The 24,338-nt window shown below is 45.4% G+C and overlaps 1 protein-coding gene across 7 annotated transcripts in view; it reads left to right on the top strand.

Annotated features, from left to right (window-relative positions):
- Positions 1-24,338, top strand: part of LOC119441717 (peripheral plasma membrane protein CASK) — a 790,490-nt gene that overhangs the window by 697,946 nt on the left and 68,206 nt on the right. For all 7 annotated transcript variants that reach the window (XM_037706319.2, XM_049661551.1, XM_049661552.1 and 4 more), the window contains one exon: positions 23,056-23,244. In XM_037706319.2, the coding sequence (XP_037562247.2) occupies positions 23,056-23,244 (189 nt within the window). The remainder of the gene's footprint in view (positions 1-23,055; positions 23,245-24,338) is intronic.

Raw genomic sequence — 24,338 nt, 5'->3', positions numbered from 1 at the left:
AGCCTCTCACCACATCTACCACAGGTTGGTGGTTCATCACCAGTAAGCAAAAAATTGTGGGTGCCATATGTATGTCCTATTCTTAGGCGACAGAACAGGACATCAGCTCGTCGTGTTTTCGTTATGGGGGGCCAGAAGCCTAACTGTGGTTTTATCAAGTGAAGCTTATTATTTCTTTCCGCGTCCCATAAGCGTTGCCAGTGGCTTCGCAGTTTCTTTCGCAGGAAAGGCTTCAAATCTGTTGCGGGAACAGCAGCTGTAGGGAGATGTAACGCCTGAGATGTAACTGATGTGGCCATTTGGTCTGCTCAAACATTACCCTCAATGCCTCTGTGGCCCGGCACCCAGCATATAATCACATGCTGGTTAGAGATATATGCTTTACACAGGACGGAATGGAGCTCATTAAGTACAGGGTTTTTGTGTTTACAGAGTGACTTCAATGCTTTCACGACACTTTGGGAGTCTGTAAATATGATAGTTTTTTGAAGTTTTGATCTCATTATATACTTTACAGCCGATAATAGTGCATAGGCCTCAGCCGTAAAGATACTTGTCTCCGGGTGCAGTACACCGGATTCCGAAAAGGATGGACCGATGGCTGCATAAGATACCCCGGCATGTGACTTGGAAGCGTCTGTGTAAAACTCTGTACACGAGTATTTAGATTGGAGTTCTCGGAAATGCATTTTAATGTGTGCCTCTGGCGCGTGTTTCGTAACTTCTATAAATGATATGTCACAATCTATGAGCTGCCACTGCCACGGAGGTAACAGTTCCGCTGGCGCCATAGGACGATGATCAAGCAGCGGAACACCCATTTCCTCACTAAGATTCCTCACAAGCAAAGAGAACGGCTTTCTCGCTGCAGGTCGATTGTGGAAGAAGAGTGTGGCAGCAGTCACATCGTTTATTGTTGAATAAGACGGATGTTCAATATTTGCTTGTACTTTCAGAAAATATGTAAAACTGCTGTATGACCGCTGCAGATGAAGCGACCACTTATTCGACTCTACGTAGAGGCTCTGGATTGGACTTGTCCTGAAAGCACCAGTCGCGAGACGGATGCCCAAGTGGTGAACGGGGTCTAGGATTTTTAATGCACTTGGCGTTGCGGAATTATAAATTATAGACCCGTAATCAAAGCGTGAAAGGACAAGACTGTTATACAAGTTTAAGAGACACTTTCGATCACTGCCCTATGTTGTGCGCGATAGAAGCTTTAGGAGGTTCATTGTCTTCAGGCAGTTTGTCCTCAAGTACTTAAGATGAGGAATAAACGTCAGCTTGGAATCTAAAATGATTCCTAGAAACTTATGCTCGCTCCTTACAGAGAGCGTATCTCCTTTTATTTCAATAGTTGGGTCTGGCGTTACACCTCTCTTGTTTGTAAAGAGTACGCAAGTACTCTTCTGTGAATTAACTTTGAAACCATTTTAATCTGCCCATTTAGACAATCTGTTTATTCCCAGCTGTATTTGTCGTTCACAGATGGCAATATTACATGACTTAAAGGCTATCTGCACATCATCGACATAAACGGAATAAAACATAGTGCGTGGGATGGCTGTATGCAGGCCGTTCATTTTTACAATAAATAGCGTGCAACTAAGCACACCCCCTTGCGGCACACCGGTCTCTTGGGTGAAGGGCCTAGAAAGAGCGTTACCCACTCTTACACGAAATGTGCGGTTAGACAGATAACTTTCGATTGTGTTTAGCATGTTGCCACGGACACCCATCGACGAAAGATCTCGAAGAATTCCGTAGCGCCATGTCGTATCGTAAGCCTTTTCTAGGTCCAGAAATATTGAGAGGCAAAACTGCTTATGTATAAAAGCATCTCTAATATAAGATTCAATGCGAACAAGGTGATCTGTTGTGGACACACCTTCTCTGAAACCGCACTGTAAGGGATCGAGTATTTTGTTGCTTTCAAGAAAATGTATGAGGCGCCGGTTAATCATTTTCTCGAAGAGCTTGCATATACAACTTGTCAGAGCTATAGGCCTATAGCTACTGGCCGAAGAAGGTTCCTTGCCATCTTTGAGGATAGGAATTACGATTGCTTCTTTCCATGCAGTCGGAATGTAGCCGGCAGAGAACATGGTGTTAAAGAGTGACAATAGTGTTTTGTGGGTTTCAGGGTGTAAGTGTTTTATCATTTTATATAGTATTCTGTCACTTCCTGGAGCAGAATCGTTACAACAATTCAGTGAAGCCTGAAACTCCGCCATGCTAAATGGACGATTGTATGCTGCATTGGCTGTGTCTTTCCGACTCAGCGGCTGTCGCTCTGCTTGTCGCTGGTATTTTACAAATGTGTCTGTGTAATGGGATGTACTGGAAATATGCTCGAAATGTGCTCCTAGACAATTAGCCTGGTCCTCAAGAGTGTCTCCTTGTGTGTTTACTAAAGGTAGAGGATGAGTTTCGCGGCCTTTTATTTTGTTTACCCTGTTCCAGGCTTTGCGTTCGTCTGTATAAGAATTGATGTTGCTTATGTATTTTTCCCAACTTTCCCGTTTAGCACGTCGGCGTGTTCTTCTACCTTGTGACTTAATCGCCTTGAAGTTAATTAGGTTTTCTGCGGTTGGGGAGTTACGAAGGAGATTCCAGGCCTTGTTTTGCTTTTTCCGGGCTTCCCTACACTCCTCATTCCACCATGGAATACGTCGTTTCGATGGCGACCCATTTGTTTGGGGTATACATACTGATGCAGCATCAATAATAAACGCTGTAAAATATGCTACTGCATCGTCAATACCAAGTGCACAGACATCGTCCCAGGGCAAATGTGTTGCTTCACGAAACCGCATCCAGTCGGCTGAGTCGACTTTCCATCTAGGAACATGTGTAGAGCACTCAGCTTGTTTTGTAAGGCTTAGTACGATGGGGAAGTGATCACTTCCATAAGGGTTATTAATAGCATCCCACTTCAGATATGGCACAATTGTACTGGACGCTATGCTTATGTCTATGGAAGAAAATGTTTTGTGTGTAGGGCTGTAGAATGTTGGTTCTTTTTTGTTAAGCAAGCAGGCATTTGAAGAGAGTAGAAAGTTTTCTATTAGTCGTCCTCTCGCGTCACAGCGAGAGTCGCCCCACAGTGTACTATGTGCGTTTAGATCACCAACGACTATGTAAGGGTGATGGAGTTCATCAATAAAGCTTTGAAATGTTGTTCTAGACAGTTGATAAGTTGGGGGGATGTATATAGACGCGATGGTGACTAGTTTATTGAATAGCACTGCTTGGGCAGCAACTGCTTCAAGAGGGGTTTGGAGTTGCAATTTCCGACATGCAACACCTCTGTCAGCTATTATAGCTACACCACCTGAGGCTGTAACAGCCTCGTCCCGGTCTTTCCGGAAAATAACGTATTGCTGGAGAAAGTTTGTTTGTGTAGGTTTAAGATGTGTCTCCTGAACACACAGCACCTTTGGATTGTATTGGTGTAAAAGTTCTTTAATGTCATCGAGGTTGTGCATTAGGCCTCTCACGTTCCAGTGTAATATTTGTGTATCCATATTGTTTGTGTTTTTGGGCTGTGTGTCAAGAGACGAGTCTAGTTGGCTTATGGAGCCTTTCCAGGCCCCGTAATCCGGAGTTTGTCTTTCTTGGAGCGGTCGCGAGAATCGCGTCGCTCCGGAGGCGCTGAATGCGCCGCCTGGCTTGGGGTTGTGTCCATCGACTCCAGAGAGCCGCTGGACTTCCGCTCAAGCGAGGGGGGTGTTTTTGGGGTGGGCCTTGCCTCGAAAAGCAGGGCCTTGGAGGCCACCAACCCAGAGGTCGATGGGCCCTCCTTCAGAGACGGCGCAGCAGCGCTGGCTGCTGTCGCCTGGGGGGCTTGTGGCGCAGCCACGGTCACACTCTTTGTGGACCGGGCCGATGCCGGAGTCTGCTGCAGCGTTGCCCCCTTTCGCGCTGCACCAGCATACCCTGCGGTATGCAGGAAGGAAACGCGTTTCCGCGCTTCTTGAAATGAGATATTCTCTTTCACTTTCAAGGTAATGATATCTTTTTCCTTCTTCCACGTAGGGCATGATCGGGAATAAGAGGCATGCTCACCGTCGCAGTTTGCGCAGTGGAGCGTGTCAGTGCAGTTGTCGGAAGCGTGTTCTTGTTTGCCACATTTTGCGCAAGTAAGCCGGCCGCGGCAGCTTTGCGAGCCATGGCCAAATCTCTGACATTTGAAACATCTGCGTGGATTTGGAATGTATGGTCTTACTCGTGTCTTTGTGTAACCAGTTTCGAGAGAGTCGGGCAGTACACTCGTCGCAAAGGTGAGAATGAGATGTTTTGTACGGATTTCTTTGTTGTCACGTTTGATCATTATTCTTTGCACTTTGATGACATCCTGTTCCTTCCATCCTTCAACTAGTTCTTCTTCGCTCAGATTCATGAGATCATCATCGGATACCACACCTCTGCATGTGTTCATTGAGCGATGTGGGGTTACCGTGATTTCAACATCACCAAAAGCAAGGAGATTTGAAATCTTTTCATGTTGTAGTTTGTCGCGTACTTCAAGCAGTAGGTCGCCGCTAGCCATTTTAGTGATTTTGTATCCGGGACCCAGCACATCTGTGAGAACTTTTGCAACGGTGAAAGGTGAAAGGGTTCTGACTGTCTTTTCGGCGCATTTGCTATGTATAACATGGTAGCATGGGAAGGATTCCTTGCGTTGGACAAAAAATTGAGTTTCTTCGGTGCGTCCTCTTTTCGAAAGAGGGCGATCAGGTAGTCGGGGAAAGGTACTTAAAGCCAGAAATACTTTTTTGTTTTCGGCAGCTAGGCCAGCCGCCCACCACCGAGCCCAACAAGGGGACGCTACGACACCCGAAGGAGACGCAGACGCCAGCTGTACGTAGCTACTATAACCTAATATAAATATCCTAGGTTGGATAGAATACACCAGGTTAACCCTTGCTGCCTGTAAAGTCGGAAATGAGAGGAAGAGAGGAGAAGACAGGAGAGATGGAAAGAGAGAGAGAAAGACGAAGGATGGAGAGAGAGAGACAGGAAAAGGCAACTACCGATTTCCCCCGGGTGGGTCTGTCCGGGGGTGCCGTCTACGTGAAGCCGAGGCCAAAGGGGTGTGTTGCCTCCGCTGAGGGGCCTTAAAGGTCCAAACACTCAGCGTCGGCTCAACCCCCAGGATCCCCTTTTCCCCGGACACGGCTAAGCCGCGCACGGTCAGACGCGGGAGGGTCCAACCCTCGTGTGCTCGGGTACGTGGTGGCGCAACTCACCAAACGCCTGCTTGCGCAGACGCCCCTGCGGGGAAAGGATGTGGGAATCGAAGCACACTCCACCACGAGACGTCGACCGATGCGGTGCCTTTACTTTCGAGCAGCCGCCCGAGATAGAGAGGAAGCACCACCCGAGCCAAAAGATGATATTGAGTCGTATGTACAAATGAAGACGACGATATGCACAAAGAGCGCTCACAACACACACACACACACACACACACACACACACACACACACACACACACACACACACACACACACACACACACACACACACACACACACACACACACACACACACACACACACACACACACACACACACACACACACACACACACACACACACACACACACACACACACACATATATATATATATATATATATATATATATATATATATATGTTATTTTTGACAAATACTGCAGGCCAGAAGAGCTATTGCAGGAGTGGATGAATACAATGTGGCAAATACAAAACACAATAAAAAGAAGCATATGTGAAAACATGGTTAAAGGGAGTTCTGAATAGCACCCCCAAATTCTTTATGGGGTAAACAACGGATGGAACCAGGCAGATCATTACAGAGGTCAATAGTCCTAGGAAAGAAACTGTATTTGAAAGTGTTGGTGCGAGCAAAAAAGACCAATAAGTCTAACTGATTGCTGTTTCTCGTGATTAGGGGCTTTGCACGGGTCAGCTATGTTTTAGGGGAGGCATAATATGGAGAGTAAAATAAAGAGTGCAGAAGTTTCAGGGAATTAATGTGACGACGGTGGGAAAGAGGGGTTAAACCAAGCATATGTAGATGAGATGACGGCGAGAAGATTCTGTCGTAGCGGTGGTATATGAAACTAACCGCCTTTTTCTGAACAGAGTAAATTTTCGGATTGTACGAAATTTTGTAAGGGTTCCATATGGTAGCCGCATATACAAGAGTAGGTCTTACAAGTATTTTACATGTAATGAGTTTAGTTTCTTTAGGGGCAACACGTAGGGTTCGGGTCAGGTAACGAAGTTTTTTTAGTGCTTTGTTGCAAGTTGTTAGAATATGTTCTAACCAGGATAGCCTTGGAGTGAAAGGATGCCTCAATACTTATATTCATATGCGCGCGGCAGAAAAGTGGATTTATAGGAGTAATTGAAAAATGAGCAATTAGCATGCCTGTGAAAGGATATGACGACTGTGTTTTTAAAGTTAATGTTCATTGGCCAGAGTTCGCGTCATGCACAAAAATTTATAAAAGATATATAAATAAATATATATAAATAAATGAGGACCTAGGTTTATTTACCGCACAGTTTTAGTCGGTCGGTGGACCGAATATATATATTGTAATGAAGAAAAAGACGCACCTAGGCTCGAGCGCTCGGACTGCGGGCGCGCACCGAGAGAGGAAGACGACGAGGCAGAGAATAGAACAGCCGGCCAAATAAATCATAGAGAGGATTCTACATTACAGAATTACTGTCTGGATGTCGGATAATTTAATATTGAATCCAAATCAAATAGGCTTCAGAGCTGACTGCTCTATATGGTGTGCCCATGCTGATTTAGAGAGCCGCATACAACTCGCTAGAAAAAGAAGACAATATTCTGCTTTAGTGACATTAGACATAGCTAAAGCATATGACTCCGTGGAACATACAGTTTTACTGAATGTACTACGGAATCATAATGTCCCAAAATATATTATTGCGTGGTTGGCAGAATTTTTGAGATCAAGAGAATTTTATTGCTTTAAGGATGGCTGCTCTTCCTCTAAATTCAAACAGACTCGTGGTGTCCCCCAAGGAGCAGTTTTATCTCCAATATTATTTATCATATTAATGAGCTCCATTGAAGCCAATCAGGACGTGCGAGTTTACGTTTATGCAGATGATATAGCATTCTTCGCGGCCGATAACGACATATATTCTTTATACCAAAAATTGCAGAGATACTTGAGTATGCTTGAGGTATGGCTTCAATCAATTTGCATGACATTAAATGTCAGTAAAAGCGCAATATTGGTGTTCCCACTAACGGATCCGGTTTCAGTCTCTATAGTTTACAATCAAGAACCAATTCCCCAGGTTGAGTCTCTTAAATATTTAGGTATCATTTATGATGCAAAACTCAACTGGAGTCCACATATAGAAAATGTAGCATCTAAAGCACAGCGTGCTTTAGGTTTACTACGCAGACTGAGCAACCGAAAGTATGGGCTACGCAGGGACGCCCTCATAATGATATACAAAATGTACATGCGTCCAATATTGGAATTCGGCTGTGTATTATTCTCAGGAAGCCCTGCTTATAAAACTATGCCTCTGGTCCTTTTGGAGCGTGAAGCCCTGCGCCTGTGCCTGGGACTTCCTAGGTTTGTAGCAAACAATGTTCTTTATCAGGAAGCGCGCCTACCAACATTGCCCTGCAGATTCCGCATCTTAACGATACAAACATTTCTAAAATTTTACAGTTTTCCAATTAGACGATCCGAGTATGTATTTATAAACGATCCAAACTCCTTCTTTCTAGCTCATTGGCCACGTTTTCACACCCCACAGATTATTTTTGTACAAAAACAATTAGACAGTTTAAAGGTAAAAATTCGAGACGTTATTCCATCGTATGACTCAAATCAGAATTTAAAGATTGAATTCGATGAAATTTTCCCACAGAACCCTAAGTTTCATTCAGTCAGGTTATTAAATAATTTATTGCAAGATTACCTTGCACACGTACACACAATTAACATAATTGCCACTGACGCTTCTGTGAACGACGATAAGGCGGGTGTGGGCATTTTCTCGATGTCACTTGGCTGGTCATTCTCCTTGAGACTGCCAGATTTTACTCCCGTATTTGAAGCTGAGCTCTTAGCAATGATTCTTGCACTGCGTAAACTACCTTTACATGAATCCAGCGCGGCAATTATAACAGATTCCCTTTCTGTATGCTCTGCGCTTACAGCTTCAACAAATTCGCCGGCTCTAAAGACGTTTCTAACATTAGTTCCCCCCCCAGCTGAATCTTGTAAAATTATTATGGGTACCAGGACACTGCGGATTACATTTAAATGAAATGGCCGATTCATTAGCGCGAGCATCCCTGAATGGACCAATAATATCGGTCCTTCCAGTGGTGGCACAAATAACCGCGATCAGATATCAGAATTTTTCAATTCTTAGAGATATAATTGAAACAATAACATCATGGACTGAATTTCAACACCTAAAATTTCCGTGGAAAATACATTGGTGTCCATCAAGACAATCGGAAGTAATAATCACAAAATTACGCTGCCGTGTCCCACCATTAAACCTATATTTACACAGGGCTGGTCTGGCGATATCGCCGCTGTGTCCATTCTGTCTAGAAATAGAAACCATAGAACACTACTTTTTAATATGTCGCCGGTATAAATTACAAAGAAAAAGACTTCTTGAAATTCCGCTCGCTAAATTAGGGGTAAATTTAACATCAGAAATAGTACTCTCTTTCGGTGCCTCGGTATTCGGCTTTAGCCACAGGGACGTGTTTGATGCCGTTTGTAATTTCATTCAATCAACTAAACGAATAAAATTTTAAATACATACTTTCACAACTAGAGATATAGCATGACATTTATATTATAAAAAGTGTAGTATAGGAAAATTATTCTGTCTGTTCTGTTTACTAAATTGCACTGTAACAGTAGTTTCAAAAACCGTACCTAAAAGTTCAGGTGCCCAATTCTTGGCCAATCCCCCGGAGTGGGTACGAGCCATGTGCTGAGGATATCATCATCATCATCATCAACAGCCGGCCCAGTGAACGGGTGCTGTGTCTCTGTCTCCTGTTCTTTCCTTTACAATGGCGCAGTCTACAATGAACCTGCCTTAAGGCGTTTCCACCTTAAGCGTTCCTCGCACGGTTCCTCGGCGTGCCAGGTCCCTCCTTCCCAGGAACGCCGTCCACGCTTCCTTCGGAATGGAGCCCGCCACCCTACCACCGTCGCAAGTACTTACTGCACCGTCCGGGGATGGCGTCGAAGCCTCCTCGGCGGCTCTCGGACAGGGTTATACCGATGCCCTCGTCCACGCCATCGCCGAGCTGACACAACAGCTCCAGAGTATGACAGCCGCCTTAGCATCCGTCAGCGGTTGCGTCCTGCCTGGGAACGCCGTCCACGCTTCCCTGCAGCCGGCGTTCGTGGACATACCGACGTTTTGCGGCTTTCAAGACGACGTCATCCTTTGGGTTCGAAACATCAATGCCCTGGGTGATCGTCATGCCTGGCCAGACCACACAAGATGGCTGGTTGCCGCGAAACGACTCTGCGGTGCCGCCAAGGCATGGGACAACTACGCAGGCATTAAACTTGGGTCGTGGCCTGAATGGAGTGCAGCTCTGATCGCTGCTTTCCGCCCGCTCACGTATGCCTGCGTCGAGCCCGGCCAGCAGTGCTCTGAGACCGGATCTTCTCAGGAGCACCACTCTGACGCACCAGTCGTGCCCAGTAACGCCTCGCCATGGAGGCCCGCAACCTGCCCTGCCCCAGAAGCCGGCTCCTCGAGTGTCGTCGCAGGCCCCATCGCAGACGGTGGGAAGCGCACGGCGACTACCGCTCCCGCTTTGAGTCACCACCGAGCGGCAGATCCCAAACCAGCATCATTGGCTCCACCACAACCTCTGAACGCGCAGCAAGTCACCGCTGCTACTTTCACGCGGCACTCCATGCCGGCTGAGCTGCTGCGACGAAAACCGTGCATAGCTCGGAATCCGCAGCATCTTGCCGCTGTAGCTGCACCCGGGAAGGTTTTGGCAGATTGCTCCGCCACCTGCCTCGCTGTAGACCCAGAACGAAAGCCATTTGTACCACCACGGCTCCTCGACTCTGCGGCGGCTTCCGACACCCTACCATCGCTTTCAGAGACCAAGACCACTTTCGGTCCAAGGCATTCAGTGCAACGGCTCTCGACCACTTCAACGCAGGGGCGCATGGAGGCGCCGACGCTACCACTCCGAGAGCCCGACCAGTCCACGGATCATGGCAGGGAGATGCTTCCTGACTCGTCAGAGCCACAACTCTCCATGTCTACGCAGCCGTTGGCCGAGTTGGGGGGCATTATCATCAAAGACCTGCCCCCACGCGATAGACGCACAAGACGCGCGGGACCGCGGATGAGACGCACGAAAGACCAGTCGCGCATTGGTCGCGGTTTTTCTTCGGTCGCGGCTGATTCGAACGCAACGGCGGGCGTCGATCAGTTTGCGGCAGCGTTGCGAGGGGGCACGCCACGGCTGAGTGGAGCGGCTGCTCATCGTGTAGGATCTCCAGCCCTACGTGCCGAACTGCGACAGGATTGTCGTCGACGAGACGTACGACCAGAGCGCAACAGTCAGTGCCGACCCCCCGAGGAGCTGGTTGCGTGCTGGACGGTCTCAACGACGACTACTTCCGACGATGACCGTGCAGCGATTTTCCAGCATCAGCGCGCCCTCACAACCGCCAGAGCTGTCTTCAGCAGCGTGGCCGAGTGTAATGAAGAAAAAGACGCACCTAGGCCCGGGCGCTCGGTCTGCGGGCGCGCACAGAGAGAAAAAGACGACGAAGCAGAAAATAGAACAGCCGGCCCAGGAACGGGTGAAACATTGGATCACTTTCTCATTGTCTGTCAAAGATATTCTGAATTGCGAAAAAGAACCTTAGAAACACCGTTCCGCCTTCTTAGATTAGAATGAAATGTTCAAAATTTACTATCATTGGGGCCTCTACCCTTGGGCACAGCGACAGGAAGGTTGTCGATGCCATCCAGAATTACATTACAGGGTCAGAAAGATTTAGATGACAAAATCAGGGCTTAGGTTCCGAAATATTTTTACAAATTTGATGACTAGCTGTCTACTTCGTTTTTTTTAGTCATCATTTATTCCTTTATTCTATTCAAGTGATTTGATATATTCTAATTATTCATTCTCAGATGCGTATATATTCCCACATTTGTGTTTGCATTATTTTATACATCTCCTTTCTCATTGTTATTTTAAACTACCCGGTTCTTGGCCAATTCCCCAGAGTGGGTATGTGCCATTAACTCCAAGGATCTATCTATCTATCTATCTATCTATCTATCTATCTATCTATCTATCTATCTATCTATCTATCTATCTATCTATCTATCTATCTATCTATCTATCTATCTATCTATCTAGGAACGGTTGCTGTCTCTGTGTCTCTGTTCATTACAATACATAGGACCATGCAGGTCGCACCAGATTAGGTATGTAGTTAAAACGTTGTTTAATGAATGAGTGTTACTCTGAAGTATGTGAGAAAGCCGCATAACTAAGTTTGGCGCATGCGGCATATTTCTGACATTTGAACACATGAGTAACGTGTACCTATGGTTTTTTTTAGCAAGCTTGGGTGCCGAAATTGTGTGACTATACAAGTTGTCCGAGCCTGCGAACACAGTTCTGCCAAGGAGCAGATCGTATTACGGGCTTCGTCATATATGTAAGCTACACTCTCCTTCTTTCGTGTTAATAATAGTCATAACATACTGCAAGATGTACAGCTTCACAATCAACATTCACACACCTGACCGCGATAGGTATATTCAGTGGTTATTACCATTGCCTTAGTTACAGCTCAAAGAACTAATGGAAGCGCCTTCGTTACGTATGACTGGTCGATATGAATGTCAGTATTTCGAAAAGAAAAACAGATTATGAATAAAAGAGTTAAATCTACGCGCTAACTCAATGACGGCAAAAATTTCCTTGCACGGAAATGCGCATGTTCACGGTTCGTCCCAGCTGCGGTTTTTGTGTGCGTCATGCTTTGTGTGCGTCATGCTTTGTGTGTCCGTTGTCCGGGCTGCCGACGTTCAGTCAGCAATGACCGCGCACATAATAAGCTCGGCTGCCACATCACCAGCCGACAAATTGCCCCGGTGCGAGTTATGCGCAGTTCCGCGGGCCCTCGAGGCAACCACGTGCAAGCGACATGATTGCATTTCTTGCAATTGCGCGGGGCGTCTGCGGTGCTCCACAGAACGCCTCAGCGCGACGGCGTTTTTGCCGCCATCTTCGTTAACCATTTCCGGGCAGAAATTACATGTGTGGCGTTGTTGAGAGTAAATTCGAGACAGATGGAAGACTGGTTGCTCTCTAGAAAAAAAAAGAAAAAGATATGATCTATAACAAAGCTGCGAAATGCATCGGAAGCGAGAAAGATTTGAAGTTCATCAATGGAGTCATACGATGGCGTCTGTCCTTAATAGATGCCTTAATTAACATCGCTTCACACCAAAGTGCCGTCATCGGGATCAAATTATCGTGGCGAAATAATATAACTCAAGGCTACTCAGGGCTCTTTATATTTTCAGCTGCGCCAAGCAAACTGTCAGAACACGTTCGATGCGTACATTTGGATTGTAGAAGTAGAAGCATAGTAGTAGAATTGTGGAAGTCTTAATCTTGACGTGGGCTACATGCTTTACTATGCACGAAACAATAGGTAAAGAGAGCGAGAGAGAGAAGTCCAAAGGGAAAGTCAGGGAGGTTAACCAGGCTAGGCTCGGTTGGCTACCCTGCACTAGGGAACGGGCGAAGGAAACTGTAAAGAGAAGGGGCAGAAGAGCTCCAGCTTCGCACGGGTACGTGAAGCGTTCATCGTTCAGTTCATCGCAAGTGGTCATACAGGCTGGTGCATCTCAAGAAGCGCAGAAATTCTTTTGTGGCTTTGCGCATCGCTTACTCAAACTGACAAGGTGTCATGTTAAACAGCTTTATTTACTGTATTTGGAGAGGTAATGGTATTTTGAAAACTGCTGCTTTCGCCTGCCTAGGCAACAACGTTTGGTTGTTTGCTTCCTTGTTTGTTTGTTTGTTTGTTTGTTTGTTTGTTTGTTTGTTTGTTTGTTTGTTTGTTTGTTTGTTTGTTTGTTTGTTTGTTTGTTTGCACTGCAACTCCCTGACTGGCAATTTCAGCAGGGTGGGATAGCGTAGCAGCAAATTAAATTAGGATATGATGTGTGAACGCGCTATTTATTTATTTATTTATTTATTTATTTATTTATTTATTTATTTATTTATTTATTTATTTATTTATTTATTTATTTATTTATTTATATCATATAGCAACATATATGTATTCAAATGGTTTTTAAGATAGAAGATGAGTTAAGAGGTCAGTGTATTTTGTAAAGCGCTACATTGCTGATGAGGCTGTTCCACTCCGTTACTCTTCCGATAAAAGGAAGAAAAAACATATAAAAGTTGTTACGGGTGCAAAACGATACTACCAAAACGTAACCTCAAGGGTTATCGTCCATTCTTTCATGCTAAACAGCAAAAAGCATGTAAGTCCCAGCAGGATGGATTGCAGAGCAGTGTGCCAGTCTTGCTGCTGCATGCTGCCCATAAGTGATCAAAAGCGCCATAAGCTGGCAAAATACGCGCTCCTCTTTTTTCATCATTTATACGCGAGACGTGTTTCTCAGCGCAGGCAAAACGTCGCAGTTAATTAAGCCCCAAAGGTGAAACATTGCTTTCTGTAGCAAATTAGTAGACAGCTATACGAAGTAAGGATAGTAGTTTTATCGACCGTATAAACGTGTGAACATTCGCCTACAAACTATTTTAACAAACATGGTGTCACGCGCGCACAAGCAAACATGAACACAGCTCAATCCATGACCGCGCGCGCTCGCTGTCAAAGCGCTGAAGTGAGAAAGCGTGCCAGCAGCAGCGAACGAATGGGCCTTCGTGCTGCCTCTCGCTCCAACGCAAACTAAGCGTCAAGAACACAGCGCACACGAAACTATCAGCACTCGGCGCGCTCTGTCCCCATCGCAGATCGCTTTCAAGATAGGGCACGCGCGGCCGCGTCATACGCAGCCGCCGCCCGAGTAGAACGCCCCCTTCCTCCCCTCACCCCGGTGCCCTGCGCGCGACGGAAGACGGCGCGCTTCCTCCCCACTTTCCTCCCTTGCACGCGCTAGATTGAGCCACCATCGTCAGCTCACCCTCGCACGCTTTCACTCGCACATAAAGCATGCGGCGCGCGGCGACGATGTTGTCGTCCTTCGGCTTTAAACGGAACATCACGGCGACGGCAGAAATGCGCCAGGAGTGTCCATGTAATTGCTATCGCAATAATAACCGAGTCTGTGGTGCTACTGCCCATGATGAGCATATATTTCTTTCGAAAGACGTACTCCACTTGGATGCCTGCACTTTAGCGTCGTAGGAACTGAGTGGCGACGCGTAGTGTGGACTTTTTATGCCGTCTGTCTCTCAGGTCGTCAGCGCTGTCATCGCGTTCGCATCAGCCTCAGCAATCTGGACTCCGCAATTGCGAAATATTCGATGGCGCAAAGAACATTTCGACAGCGTATACATATATCCCGCAAACTAGTACTAAAGTGCTGGCGGATGAAGCGCCTTAAGTTGTTTAGTCTGTAATCCGTCGTCGCTGTCACGTTCCGAGAAACGGTATTCGCGAACGTCTTCGGCATACGACATGATTGTACTTGGGAAAAGCCAGCTTTCCAGAGCAGCTGCCAAGTTTGATAAATTTGGCGAAAGCCTAAAATAGTGTTTGGTTGGTGTGCTCGAGGTTTTCGACCAGGACGGCTTGTCATTTCCGTTCTTTGACTTAGAGGAATCCGTTCATTAAGACACGGCCAAGTAAGCTAACTTCGATGTCAGCGCATATGGGAATTTACTCGTCTATGTCCATCGGGTGCGCATCAACGATGCGGCTTCATTCCCTTTAGCACCGGCTTTCTCGTTATACATTTATGGCCACGGGACAGGGTGCCTTCAACCTTCGCTCTGCCATATCATCTGTTCATTTACTGTTTTCGTGCGCGCAATGTTCAAAAATGGCTTTCATCAGCGTTTTTTTAAATATCTTTTAGCGTTTGCCAGGATTGTTATATATGCTATTTCAAGGTGATAGAAAAGTAAAAAAAAAAAAACTGTATACACTGAACATAAAAAAAAAAACTTCCTGCACTCAGCAAAAAAAAAAAAAAAAATGAGTCGAAAGGTGAGGCGCGTAACGCTATTCAATAATCACCGATTCAATTAGTCATGTCGCGCTTTAGCTGTACTTCTTTTTTTTTTTTACACGTATACGCCTAAGTCCGTATTTTTCACAAAGAGTTATGGAAGATTTATTTTTTTTCTTCATCCCGAATGAAGCTACGTGCGCCCCCTCTCCAAACCATCGCTGCAAAAATCGGCGACTTAGGCTTAGTCCCTCAGGCTTAAAGCTAGCTCAGCCTTCGTTCTACTTCTTTTCCTTTTTTTTAATTACTGTAATTTGTTTTCTATTTACTTTCGACGTATGTCTTTGTACTTGCGAGCGCGCCTGACAGACACAGATAAACGGAACTATTAAAGTGAGGCTGTTGGAAGAAAATAATGTCTTCGCTCTCTCTCTCTCTCTCTTTATATATATACTCCGGACTCTTTTCCGAAAAAAAGCGAATCAGTCGTCCCGAGACGGGCGCGAAGCGTTGGCATTAATTTTGTATCCTTCCAAAGAAGCCTTCCGTCGCTCTCGCTAAGCCTGCATGGTTCGATATTAGAGAGTTTTAGATTTAGAGAGAGACCCCTCTGCACATGCGCAGTACCGCGGCCCCACGAGTTATAGGGAGAGCCAACGCTTGCGCCCCCCTAGTCTAAAACTCTCTACTCTACACGTGGCAAGTGTGTGACAGCTTAGCATCGCCGAAAATTCCCCCTTCCAGCATTGTGGGGTGCTAACGTCTCTCTTGCCGAGTGTTTGAGACCTACGCGACGTAGACTCGCGCCCATGTTATAAGCTTACCTGAAATATGGATTATTTTACGGAAGCCTTTGAGTGCCGCCTTCTTTGGCTGTTAACGCTGTCGTTTTCCACCTGTAACAAGAGAGAAAGAGAACGAGGGGGAGGGTGGGGCTTGCTCTATAATGAATCACGGAGAGGTTTGCCAGGCGGCATGCCTATAGCGTATGCTATACTACAGATGGGTATCATGAAAAATGTAATTGCATGCACAGTGCAGTGTCACCGATGCGCAACATTTTCAAAACACACCACAATACTCAACAAACTAAAGCGTCTCATTGAGACCACTGTGTCTAAGGAATTTTAAAGGTGCCTTCGCAGTGCCAGATGCACTGGCAGTGTTAGCCCATGGGCAAAGAACGTGTCCGGGAGAACTAAATGTTGCGCCGAGTTTAAATTATGTACTGCTAAGCACGAGGTGATATTGGTGGTGCCCTGTGAGCCAATGCAGTGGTTTACCGCGATACCCCTCTGCCAGTTATTCTTCTTCGTTGGATTCTTGAAGTTGGCCGCGCTGCTTTGTGCATGCTGCACAAAATGGACATCTAATCTTTTGTGAACTGCCCATGTAATACATTTTTATTTTATTTTATTAAAACTCCTAGCTGTAAGAGAACATGTAAATATCATAGTAAAATGGGTTGCTGGGCTAGTTCATACGTAGCTAAAAACCGACCACGAAAAGAAGACAGAACGAGCGAGGCGACTGGACTCGACTCACAACTGCATTCCGCACGAGTTGTGACCCTGTGTCGATAAGTTGGAGCGTTCGCTGTATGGAGGTGAGATTTGAGAGGTCGGAAATATTGGCCGCCGAAGGGGTGATGCGTGTGATATAAAATACGGATGACGTCAAGTGGGCATACAGATTCAGATTTAAGTTTATTGTTTCTGGACCACCGTAGAGGCAGGGCGTGTGTTGAGTGAGCTGCATCACTTTGCAATGTGGTGAACGCGGTTTAAATTATGGATCCGGGACCTCTAAGAGGTGCGACGTAATGCTAACGCATTTCTTTCGAATTTACCGCTAAATCGCCACGGAATTTTTTTAAGAGAACACGCAAGAAACTTACTGTATAATTTTACTCCCGAATGTGGGCTTTCCTCGTATGGTCGTGTGCGGCGCGCTGTATCAACGTCGCTATCTTTCGCATAGATAAAAAAATATATAGACCGATGCCGAAAGTGATTTGGCGGATGTACAATCAAAGGCACATGAAGCACACACGGAGCACTACAATTTCTAAAACAAAAAGTCGATTACCTTGCGGTGCTGTACGCCGTTATTTACGGTTTGAAACCAACGGCGCATTTATCCGAATTTTATCGATCGAAACAGTTTCTTTCTCCACGAAGTAGTACTTCATGACTTGTAAAATCTCGTGCAATTGGTTTATGTTTTATTTTCTGTATAAGCGACTACATCCGAGAACACAATTCCGGAACGTAGTAGGTCCCACGGTGTTTGAGGAAAAGCAGTTCGTATGCTCCGAGGCGAGCTACTTGAACAAAAGAAATAAGTCATAATAATGGCTTGGCCGAAACATAGGCTGAAAAAAAAATTTTTTTTTTCGTATTATACATGTTTTCTTTGTTTCACTGGCTACTTCACGGGAAAGAAGGGAGTTAGCTATAAAACGAGTGGGTGCAACGGCGTCTCCATAAATCTGGCTTGCTGGCAGACGTGGATGAAACATGGACTTCCCGAGATATGCGGTCGGGTTCTATGCTCTCAGAACGAGGTCGCACTGAGGCCGACGTATACAGGGCACTGCACGTGTCTGTACGACGCGATAGCTGTCATTTCATATTCTTATTCCTTTTTTTTTTTTTTTAAAGAGTTCCCCGCTCCTAAGTTTACTGATTCTGCTTTCTCTTCTCTGTTCCTGTATAGTCTTCCTCCGGCTTCGGCTTTTCGCTCGGCTTTTTCTTGATTCTAAACTTCGGTTTATTCTTATTTTTCACTTTGCTTGAATGCGAAATTTCACTTTTAATTTCCTCGCTTCACGTGCTGCATGCATTAATCTGTCTGGAGCACCATTTCTTTAGTTCTTACCATTTATTTTTTTATTATTTATTGCGATTAGGGACTTGTCAGAAGCAAATGGTAAGTACAGCAAAGCCAGACTCCGAAGTGTGTGTGTGTGTGTGTGTGTGTGTGTGTGGGTGAGGTCGAGGGGAGCGCAGTTTTCTTAGACTGCACCTTAAATTATCACTGGCGGGTTCCTAACAATTCCAATGCATTTTCGCTGGCGAGGAGTTTGCTTCGAGGCGACGCGTGCTTAATCGCCTTCTACAAACTGCGGCTCGAACGTGGTGCGTGTTCATTTTTTTATCTGCAGCTAGGAAATACGGGCTGCCCAATTTGTGGTTGCTCAGTGCGCAACAGCTGTCGCACTCACTCACTCGATCAGTACGAAACTGTGTGCCCGCGCGAAAGCTCCGCGAAAAGTTTCCCAAGTCATTAATCATTTGGTGATCGTTAAGACTTTTGGTTTCCGGGCGAGAGTATATTAATTAAACCTCCCAACTTGTTACTTGTTACCACTATAGTGATGTTTGGAATACTGACTGACTGGCGTTAGCTATACCGTATACCTCGTGTGTCTGTGCTGGCGGAAGTATGCCAGCTTCTGTCAGAATGGGTTTACAAAGTTTATGTATTTTCGAAGTCACCACCGCGGCTTCGTTAGGAGGGGGGGATGCAGCAACGCTCGTGTGCTTCGTGTCGCCTCTCTCTTCAACATGGCTTCAACGCGCCTCCGACCAACGTTTATAGAGTTGCCTCCGCCACTTGATTACGCTACCTCCAACAGTAGGCGCGAGAACGCAGCGCTGTGTCTGTCTTCATTACGCGTCCAGTTAGTGCGTGGTGTTCTTGTTCAAAATTAGTATGAAAAAAGAAGAAAAAAATGCGTGTTGTAGAACATGCACTTTCTTCTCTCTCTCTCTTCTTCCTTTTGTGTGTATGTGTGTGTGTGTGTGTGTGTGGGGGGGGGGGGGGGGGGGGGGGGGTTCGCGCGAGCGATACGTGAAATTTTTTTCTAACAACGTCAGTAGGGAACCTCGATCTCCACCTCCCCGCCGCTCCGGGGGAGGAGGACATCGAGGCACCCTAAACGTCATGCTCTGTAAGTGCTTATTGGTCATCGCGGTACAAGCAGTGTGTGACAGAAATATCACTAAAGGACGACCAACAGTCGTCTCGTCGGAAAACTAGAACACCCCCGCATAGCACACGTCCTATTTGCAAGGGTGGCAGATTAGGTAAGTTGTTATGGCATGACCTTGCCTAGATTTTAGCGCTATTCAGGTTGAGTGTAAAGGAAAAGAGAAGACAAGCAAGAAAAGATGACAGGATGAGCGCTACTATTTTGCAAGCGTCAATACTTTTATCGACTTTGGACTAAGTCTCACTTAGGACGAAATCAGAAAAGTATAAGAAGAATAACCAAGCGCATTGAGGCAAATAACTGCTACCTCACCCGTGCTGCACTCTCCTATGACAGATTTTTTTCGCTTCTGATAATGTTCACTCAAACCAGGTGTTTTGAATTTAGCCGCGCTCTCGCGGTCAAACGAAATCTTTGCGCAGTTCTCAGAAGACTTCCATTTCAGTTTCACAACACTGTGCGCTAGCTAGACACAAAGCCAACTATTGAGCCAAGCCAAGCCGTGTCAAGCTCAGTTTGCGTACTGCAGTGATTCGCAGTGATTGACTTGTTTTATTAGCTGCGAAGTGCATTTTACATTTCAACGCGTGCAGAGGTCTTGATCGGCCTGTCGAAAGTTCCGATGTTAATTTTAACCCTGTAATGCATAATTTAAGACGGTCGGTGTGACAAGGACCTCGGCGCAAATTGCCGGCACAGCTGCTTCGGATACCATCTGTGCCGCCGCTCATTGACAGCCCGAGGTAGGATAGCAGGTATTTTCCTTCCTGGTGTAAGTGATATATGATGTCGCTTAGGATCGGTTTTAGAAATGGATCTCTGACTTGTTTCAATATTCTACGGCGACGAAACGGGAGTGCCGTCAGTTTTAAGGCACCGTTCTTTGGACACTTTGTTATCGGTGCTGCCGAAACTAGAACTTGTCGCCGCGAAACTGCTGTGCGGGATGTTGCCGCACAAGGTTAATCGTTTTGTCACGCGAGAATCTTCGACTTTTTGCGTAATCGCGGCTTTTCCTCCTTCGTGGACGTACCAGTCCAACAGGGAAAACGCTCTCAGAGGCGGGATTTTAGGCGCCGTCACGACGCTCGACGCCGAGCTCTTAGGTAAACTTTTCCGCTCCTCTTACAGATAACGGAAGATCGCAGAAAGTAGGGCTCTTGGGTGCAATCTTTGCTCGTCAGATAGTGACCCGTGCTATTTAGAACACTGTGTGAGAACAAGAGCCAGCAGTGTCACTTGAGGTATGCTTTTGCAAGTAATTTTAAATCGCGCGATCGCGGTGTTTGTCTGCAAGAAAAAAAAAAAAGGGTGCTTCGGGGGGCGAATACGCCACTGAGGTGTGATCTTTTTTCTCAGTTCATTTTGTTTCTGTAGTAGTTTGGTGCAGCCCTAGGTCTTGTTGCATAGGCGGCTGAACGAGAGTTGAGTTCCCAGACCATGACACCTCTGTCGGTGTAATTGGCTTATCCTGCATGATATCATGAGCAATTCACATGTGATACGTTGGATCATTAAGAGCACCTTGGCATATGCTGTGGCATCATAGAAACGAGGTGCATTATCAATTGCTTACAAATGCAGTGTTTTCAAAATAAGCGTAATCTTCTCGTATGTGTAGTCAGCAGTGTCGCCGAGTAAAGATTAGGAAAACCGCCAGTCAACGTTTCAGCAAGTGCTAAAGCCCGCAGTAAGAGCCACTAAATTAAGCTACGATAAGAAATTAATTCAGCATTTAAATTTTATGTCTACATAGAATTTAACTGGGAATGGCAACACCAGGAAAAAAGAAAGGAAACACTTTTCCTCAGTGAACATATACGATAATGGAAGACAACGAATACTAGCGAGAATTTATTTTGGATATATGACCATGAACTGCTAAAGTCTATTGCCCTGTGTTTTGCAAGAAGTTCGGCTTTGCAAAACAAAAACTGTTTGTCCAGTGTTACATGGGAAAGGTTAAGTAACCACTCTCAAAGCATGTGCTACTGTAGCCATTCTTTCTTAAATGTCTCACATACTTCAGTGATACCATTCATGGAAGGCGAAATTCTCATAAAATTCGAAATTCTGGTGTCCACAAAAGTAGCAAGAAGTGAAATTGCTCTTAAATCTTAACCTTTTGAGCTACCGAAACTGCTGAACCTCTTGTTAAAGAAACACATGAAAAGGAGGGAATGTAAAGCACGGTATAATTTGGTGATGATGGTAACTCGTTCATTCCTATAGGATGTGTATAAACTGTGTGCTTGCAACATATGAAGCATGATGCGTTGTCAAAAAATGATGATTTGTTTTACTGCCAAAATTAATGCTAACATGACCTGAAAATCACAAGAACACCCACTGCCCACAGAAGATTTTCTCCTGCTGAACAGTGCAAAAATGTAGCTAAATTTAGTAACACAAATAGCCAAGTTGGTGTCACTGGTAGCCAGTGAGACATTGCGCTTTACTTTATTGAATAGAATATTAAATGACCATGTGCTTAGAGCAGTTTGTGTTTAATTTTCTTTTTTTGTAAGTGTTGAGGAATGCTGTAAATATTTTGTCACTTATGTCTAGCCATTGATATTACTGTCTGTGGTTTCTGCCTGCATGGGGCCCTTAAATACAATTGGAAAGCATTGGTGTTCACTTGAATACTTCCTAATGGACGGATTGTATCAAACAGGGGCTCATAGCAGTTTAGCCACCTTGACAGTTGCCATTGCGTTTTCTGTTTGGCTGTCAGGATTGGCTGGCTCTTGTCCACCTGGCAGTCATAAAACGTTCTTACTTCAGAGCAAATTGTTGTACCTGTTCAATGATTTTTCCTTTGTTTCACTGCCTCTATAAAATCATCTGCAGTGAAAAAAAAGAAAATGCTGAACAACGGTAGACCTAATTGGAACTTCCATCACGTGGCGATACTTGTGTCTTACTCTTGATAGGTATGCAAATGATTTCATTTAAAAAGGGATGCTTCTCTCCTTGTGTGTGTTTTCTTTTTCTTTGCCCCTCTGCGAAACTAAGGCCACCTGTGCGTTTCCCACTATATTACCCAGAGGGAAATCTGGCGCTGCTGCGCTGTGGTATGCTTGGGAATGCCGGTATTTTGTGACTTCGGATTGGCATCGTTCTCGGAGAGCCAGGCAGCCTTGAAGATGCGCCTGGCTAGCACCATTTTGTCTGTCACAATGATTAATTTCCTGCTGAAACAGCACCTAAAAAGCTGTTTTAGCTTTCTTATTACATAAAAATATCTTGTGTTTAATTTTGAGGACTTATTATGGGACGTACAATTATATGAAACATAAAAAGTATCAGCTGGCCGCCAAAGTTGGAGGACAGACGACATGATTCTCGCTCGCTTTAGAACAACTTGTCGTCTGTTCTTGCTTTTCTTTGGTTGATTCTGCATTGTAGGTGAGTAAACTTTATTAAGAGATGCAATACGGGTGAATGAAAGCCTTTTTATGTAGATTTTGTTTTAAGAACACATTATTTGTGTAGCCATATCCACGTTTTAGACGAAGCCTCGTACAACACCAGCCCCCACAAGCCCTGCAGACACATATCCCGTCATTCCCATGACGGCACAGCGCCCTTTAAGTAACTCGCATAGACGGTGGCGCCAGATTACTCTCTAGGTGTAACAGTGACAAACTCTATGGTGCTATCCATCTGTTTATAAAAGGAATGAAGGACAAAAAGAGTGGAAAACTTTTTAAAATCTTTACGTAATATGTCCCCTGGATTCAGATTCTGTGCTTTAAACAAAACCTAATGCATGCCACGCTTTTGCCCTTGTGTTCACCTGCAGGCACTGCTTCAAGCTCACGATGTGGTTGCGCACGAGGTGTACAGCGAGGAGGCGATTCGGGTGACACCACCACCGCTGACACCCTTTCTCAACGGCAACCAGGAGGCAGGTGGCAGCGAGGCCGGCGACATGGAACAGGTCACCCGCGTGCGCCTCGTCCAGTTCCAGAAGAACACTGATGAGCCAATGGTATGGTACCCTTTCCCTCTTCTGATCTCTTGGTATCTGTTCTTGAGCAGGCTCGATGGGTCACCACAGGCAAACACACTAATTAGTCGGTGACGGCCCAAGTGTTCAGTACAACCTACAGCCACAAAGCTGCACTGCCTCTGCCCTTTGTGCATCCACACTCCAGAACATTGTTCCCGAGATGCGGATACAGATTGAAGTTCACCTTCACGGTGACATCATGGAAATGAGCAAACATATTTGGTTGGCACAGATCTATACTAATTCTCCGAGTCGCTCAGTGGTGTACTTGTCATGACATTCTTTCAGGCTGTCACTGACTATACGTCAGGCAGGGCAAGGTTGGAAAATTTAGGCATAGAAAACACGGATACAAGAGGAAGAACAATAACACAATTAACATCTGTTTTCTATGCGTAACTTTTCGAACCATAAGTACTTACCTACTTGCCCAGCTTTCATTCATTCTAAACATTAGATTACACTTTTGTAGCTGCCTTAGCATTTCATCATCATCCACCTATGTAATGTTCGCTGCAGGGCTAAGGTTTCCTGTGTATTGTGTCAGCCAAATCCATCCTACGTCTGTAAATTTTCTGGTATCATCACTTCATCTAAGCCTCTGCTGCCCTCAGCTGCATTTCCCTTTTCTTGGCATATAGTGTTTTACACTTATACACCGCTGGCTTTCTATTCTGCACTCTTCATGACCTGCACAACTCCGTAGGTCACGGTTATCAGTAATAGCATTCAGACAGAAATGATTCTTAGAAAGCCCTACAATTTATTTACTTAAAGGGCTCCCCACCAGGTCTGATCGTATTGAGCTGACAAATGCAGTGCATACATTGCGCACTAACGATCATGTCATCAAAGTATTAGACTGCTACGCGCCGCAAAAGCAGCTGAAATTTTAAACCAAATGCTGAGCTCCCTTGTCTTCACGGGCGCCACGCTCCCTGCCGAAAAGTCGACGTCACATACAAAAGTGCGCCTACTTATTTCTCAGTGCTGTGATGCCACTCGCAGTGACATGTTATTTTGAGAATTATTCAAGGCAACAGCAGTTATTTGTTTGACCTGTTGCTTCAGTA

Source organism: Dermacentor silvarum, chromosome 2, assembly GCF_013339745.2.
Source record: "Dermacentor silvarum isolate Dsil-2018 chromosome 2, BIME_Dsil_1.4, whole genome shotgun sequence".
Lineage (NCBI taxonomy): Eukaryota > Metazoa > Arthropoda > Arachnida > Ixodida > Ixodidae > Dermacentor > Dermacentor silvarum.
Note: the sequence above shows the minus strand (reverse complement) of the source record. Positions and strands in the feature narration are given on the sequence as shown.